Source organism: Phytophthora infestans, genomic scaffold (assembly GCF_000142945.1).
Source record: "Phytophthora infestans T30-4 supercont1.270 genomic scaffold, whole genome shotgun sequence".
NCBI lineage: Eukaryota > Oomycota > Peronosporomycetes > Peronosporales > Peronosporaceae > Phytophthora > Phytophthora infestans.
Genome location: NW_003303489.1, coordinates 60,845 through 66,050, shown reverse-complemented (window position 1 = coordinate 66,050; position 5,206 = coordinate 60,845). Strand labels below are relative to the sequence as shown.

The following is a 5,206-nucleotide window of genomic DNA, read 5'->3' as shown; positions in this document are numbered from 1 at the left end:
TTCAGCGAATTTCGGTGGTGGCTTTGCAACGAATCGACTCAGCTGACTCAGTGTGAACGCCAAATCTGATATCGTGTTTGTGGCTACATAATATACATCAACATTCCTATCGCCTCACGGTACGGAAAGCTGGTGTCTGATTTCTCATCCTTGCTTAGCGGATTCAGTCTCGCGATCACCTCCATCGGGTTTCCCACTGTGTGTCTCCTCGTAGCCAAGTTTACTCAGAATTTTGCGAGCGTACTTCCCTTGACGGATGGTGATGTACTTAGACGTCTGTTCCACCTCCACACCTATGTAATGTGATACACCGCTCACGATAATTACTCATACCCTGACTAGTTGTGGTGCACAGCTCGAAGCTCGATATACTGGGATTATAGCTGTCCATTTCGTAAAAATTAACGATCTATTTTTTTAAACCGAGCAAACTGGAGCAAAGAGCTCGATTAGACCTGCTCAAATTGGCATTTTGCTTTGATCATATTTGTCAAATATCCCGAATTTGTGATGTCACTCAAGTGCAAATCCACGACTAATTGCGAGCTACGACTAATTAGCGTTAACGGTGTACCAGTCACTGATTCTTGAGACCATAAGACTCGTTCACGTCTCCGAACAACTTAATCTTGTACTGCTCATTGTTCGTTGCCACTAAGATATTACCAACGTATACCAGCACCTACGCACTCATATATCCTTCCAGCAGATAGTATAGGCACGGCTCCGTCAATGAACGATGGTATTCAGGGTTGGCAATCCTCTGGTTTAAATCGGAGTTTCATCTCTACCAGACTGTCGTAAGCCGTAGAGAGCTTTCAGCACGACATAGACATGTCCGCTGATCTTGCATGGATATCCAATAATGGAGCGCAGGTACTGTCGAACGCGAAGCCATGCATTCAGATAGGCGCTGCTAAAATCTCCACCGTACACCTCCAAACCAAGCTCAGCTTCAAGTTTATTCTTCCTGAAAAGCCGCTTGAAGCGCCTCTTTGAGGGTGCTTGACTGCTCCCGGAACACCTGAGTGCGCGCTGGGCCCACTCGAAGATCGTCCTTGAACACAACCACCTTGATGTGTTCGTTAAATGGGCTGCCCACTAGGAACGTCGTGAGCTCCTGTATCTCTTGGACGTTTTCGTGCAGCTCGCGCCTTCCTTTCTCGCATGAGAGGAAGCGCGAATGCTGCCGATACTCGTTTTTTTCGGGAAGAACGCGGCTCGGAGCTGTTCGCACAGCCGATCCCAGGATGTGAAACATCCAGGCAATGTCGCCTCCCGCGTGTACACCCAACTCTTAGCACGACCGTTTAGGTTAAAGAGCGCATAAGCAACACGGAGTTGCTCGGTCGAGATCAGAGCCGCGTCCATCGCGAGCTCTACGTCTCGAACCCAGACGTGAAGATTCTCACCTTCCTTCCCTTCATACGGCTTCACCTTCAGCCGTATTGGCTTCGGGCGTGCCGGATTCGTTTCCACCACCGGAGCCTGCAGGTTCTCCCGCACATGTGCGATGAGCGCTTGCTGGTCGGTGTCAAACGCATTGACGCGCTCGAGCTGCTCGGCCGGTGTTGACGCCGCCAGGCTCTGCAGGGCCTCCATCCCGAAGATGCCAGCCATCTTCCGAGCCGAATATGAGTTGTTCAGATGGGAGAAGTCGTTCCTTTCCATGGCGACGAACTTTAGAGAGGTTCAGGTAGTCTACCCGCGTTGGCGTGAATTGACTACAAGTGCTACCAAGTGTGACGTGGTCCCACAGCACCTTGCGCTAGAGGAAGCTGGCTTTTGAGGTATACAAACTCCCAGTGGACAGTCCCTTTTTTCCCTAAGGAAGCGAAGTGACCAATTTGAGGTAAGCTGTAAGCTGAATATATTCATAGGTAAGCTTGAGTTAAATTTACAAACTATAAGTCACCTTTAGAAAAGCTATGGCATCAGCCAATGGTTGGCCTCGGACGACCGATACCATGTACCAGATATCCCGAAGTGGTGTTCCACACGCCGCAGGGCTGGGCTACCACTAATAACTCTGTCAGGCAATTTAACCGAGCAATTAAGCGTCAGTACACACTTCACACAAGGCTCAAGATGGGCACTCTCTTAGGGCAGTTGCTTACCTGCTGTACCGCAGAAAATTTGAATGGCAAAACCTTTGCCACGACGCCAGCTATCCCCAAGTTCATCATATGGCGCGCGAAGGAGTTAGCAGCGGCAAAGCTTCTGCACGAATTATCTTAATTCTACTTGATCCATCGTCAGCCCACCAGATGCCGTCTCCGTAATATCGAAGGCATACCCCCACATCTTCGATCCGATAGTCGGACGGACCCACGAGGCACTCATGCTAACAGCGCAACTGGGGACGCATCTTGCTCACGCGGAAGTCCAAGACATGCCAAACACAGGTTGGCAGGTGTACACTTCAACGTGCTCGTGCGGCTGTCGCTTCTTTCAGAAGTATGCTGACTGCATTCACTTGGTGCATGCGCTCTCCGTCCGTGGTCTGTTACGTGCTGGAAAGCGAGAAACGCTGGTGTATCGAGGCCCCAATAAAGCGCGCCGCTTGATGGGCGAGCTAAAAGCGTCTGGTCGCCCTGCTCAAAGCAGCTACGCTATTGATAAGAACTAGATGTCAATACTGCCAGAGATTAAATATTAATAGGAACAGATAATGACATTCACACCAAATTCATGATACTACGGCAGCATGGATACCTAACTCTCGCGTTTGCAAAACGCTCGCGAAGCAGAGAGATCGTATGAGAATCGGTCGTGCTGCACGTACGGATCAAGTCAAACGCATAGCGCTGCGGGCCATACAGCGCTCTTGTTTGCGCGTTATCGGTACTGTCTGGCAGCCTATGATGATGAAATAGTTTAAGAGCATCATAGTTAGCCCATGCTTATTTTCCCCGTACAGCTCGCCCAGAATAATATCTTTGTCATCAATGGTATCGCCCTGAGGTGTCCTGGGGCCCCCGGGCTGGTCGATAGCGTTGTTTCCCAAGCCGAACAGGCTTTCAAAAAAACTTCGAAAGTAACTGCCAGAGCCACCGACGCCAGAACCCAGATGAGCTGTTACGGCGACGTCAGCTACGAGACCGCTCGCACTACCTAGTAGAGCGGACAAGTCATATCCGCTACCAGACCCAGCCGAGCTATCGAGCAGAGCCAACAAATCGTCACTTTCTGACACGATAGAGTTGCCTAGCATGCCTGACAATTCGGTATTTAGATACGCATCTTCCGACTCAGATCACGAGCCAACGGTCTTCTTGACCGTCGGCTTCTTGGAGTGAGGGCTAGCGTAATTATCTATAAGAAAAAAAGTTGCCAGAGCCTCCAGCTCCTGAGTCCAATCGACTGCTACGGCATCGTTAGTACCGGCTGGAGCCACCGTATCTGGAGTGTCACTTGTGGTGCGATCAACGCCGTGGAAGTTTTCATTAACCCGCGCGTCATTCATTGAGACGCTACACTGAAGCACATATCGGAGCAGAGTCCACTCGGCAAGCACGCGCGCCTTCGTGGTGGTAAATTCACTCTCGCTCATAGCAAAATGCATGTCGTAGACGCCCGTCGTTACCATCTCGCTGTGTACAGGCTGCAGAATGCGCGTCCTCTCCAGCACTTTTGCGACGACATGGTAGAAACACATGAGGTACTTTAGCTCCGCAGCTCCAGAACCAAACGTGTGAGCAACCATTAAATTGCGCGCCGTCGGCGTCGCCCATGACGCTGTCGAAGACAAAGGTCTTGCCAATCACGCGAGTGTAGATTCGCTGCAAGGCAGCAAGCATCTCTGTGTAGTGAAACGTCTTACGCTGCGATGACACACACAGCGCCAGCACATGAAAAACTCGCGCGCAATCTGACACCCCCACGACTGTCACCGGGTAGCCAACCTGGTTGAGCTTAAAGGTGGCATCAACGAGGAGCTGAATAGACCCGGGCTCCCGGTCCGCTTGTAGGAGCAGTCTCCAATATGTTACCCCAACAATTAAAACGTTTTGCGTCGGAACCATTGCCCACCGCAGGAAACCCATTGCCATCGGAAGCCAGTGAAAACGTAAAGCTCTCGTGCTCATCCAGAGTGCTGCTGTAGCCCGCGTCGCGAATCCGCTGGCGGGTTTCTTCTAAGTAGTCGTAACTACCGAGCTTTGTACTCGCATAGTACTGACAGAACCGCTGAATCGGTGACAGCGCTGGCAGGGCTTCAGGAGCGAGGTTGAACTTCCTCAGAATGGCGTTCCGAATCCGAACAGGCTTGAGACTCTCGGTCGTCATCTCCTGCGCGAGCACCTTCATCTCCTCTGTGATCCGCGGTTTCAAGGCAACGCGCATCTCAGTTACGTGCTTCCTGGTTTCAAGAAAGTCGACGAGGTCGACTTTTTCACAGTGTAGTGTTTTGGCTCTCCATGGACACTTCACGTAGGGTGCTTCCACTGCTGTCACAGGCGTCACAGCTACAGCGCCGGAGACGATAACGCATGTTGTGCGGCGCAGCAATTCTGCGCGCACGTGACTAGCTCGCTCTTGGTTATTTTGGATGTCTTGAGCGTCTCCAGCAGTGTGTTGGCATCGTTTTTTGGAGAAGCCGTTGGCAAGAGGCGTTTAAAGGAGAGTTCTAGGCATGGTGGCGGTAGTGCGAGAGCAGTACGCGGTGAGAGCGGGTTACTTAGCTTCTCAAAAAAATAATACGTTAAATGCAAGCCGTTGGGTGCTGGCAGATTGACTGGTGGGTGGCGGTGTACCAATCTCTGGCGCTCGTTGTGTACAATAAGGTACTGATGTAAGCTATGGTGTGCTTGTGGTACTGTTAGGATACACTTGTTGGCTTTAAAGGTATTGGTGGTAGTTTGTCGAATGGTGGTGGCAGTCTGCCCATCAGGTTGTACAAGTGCACGGTAAGGTATTGCTGTAAACGGCTGGATGCTTGTGCTGTTGGTATTAATAGGACACATGTGACGGGGTCACACAGCACCTTGGACAGACGAAGTGCTTAAGGGTATTTACTACCCGAGTAAACGTTAGTCCACGTGTTCCTGGCCTCAATGGGAACGGTTTGCTACTTAGAAGAGTAGATTTAAGACTGATGTATTTATAAGTAAGATAAGCTTGGGTTCCATACAAACTAGAGGTTACCTATAGTGGAGCTAAGTAGTCATGCACTGACTGGTTACGAGAGCACTCGGTACCGTGTACC

At 50.7% G+C, this 5,206-nt stretch overlaps 1 protein-coding gene across 1 annotated transcript; it reads left to right on the top strand.

Moving 5' to 3' along the window:
- Window positions 1-2,088: 2,088 nt before the first annotated feature.
- PITG_21340 (uncharacterized protein) lies at window positions 2,089-2,629 on the top strand (the record flags this gene model as incomplete). The annotated part of the gene is made up of 2 exons (XM_002895069.1): window positions 2,089-2,177; window positions 2,260-2,629. 2 exons carry the CDS (start codon window positions 2,089-2,091, stop codon window positions 2,627-2,629), a joined length of 459 nt encoding a protein of 152 aa, XP_002895115.1.
- Between the last annotated feature and the right edge of the window lie 2,577 nt (window positions 2,630-5,206).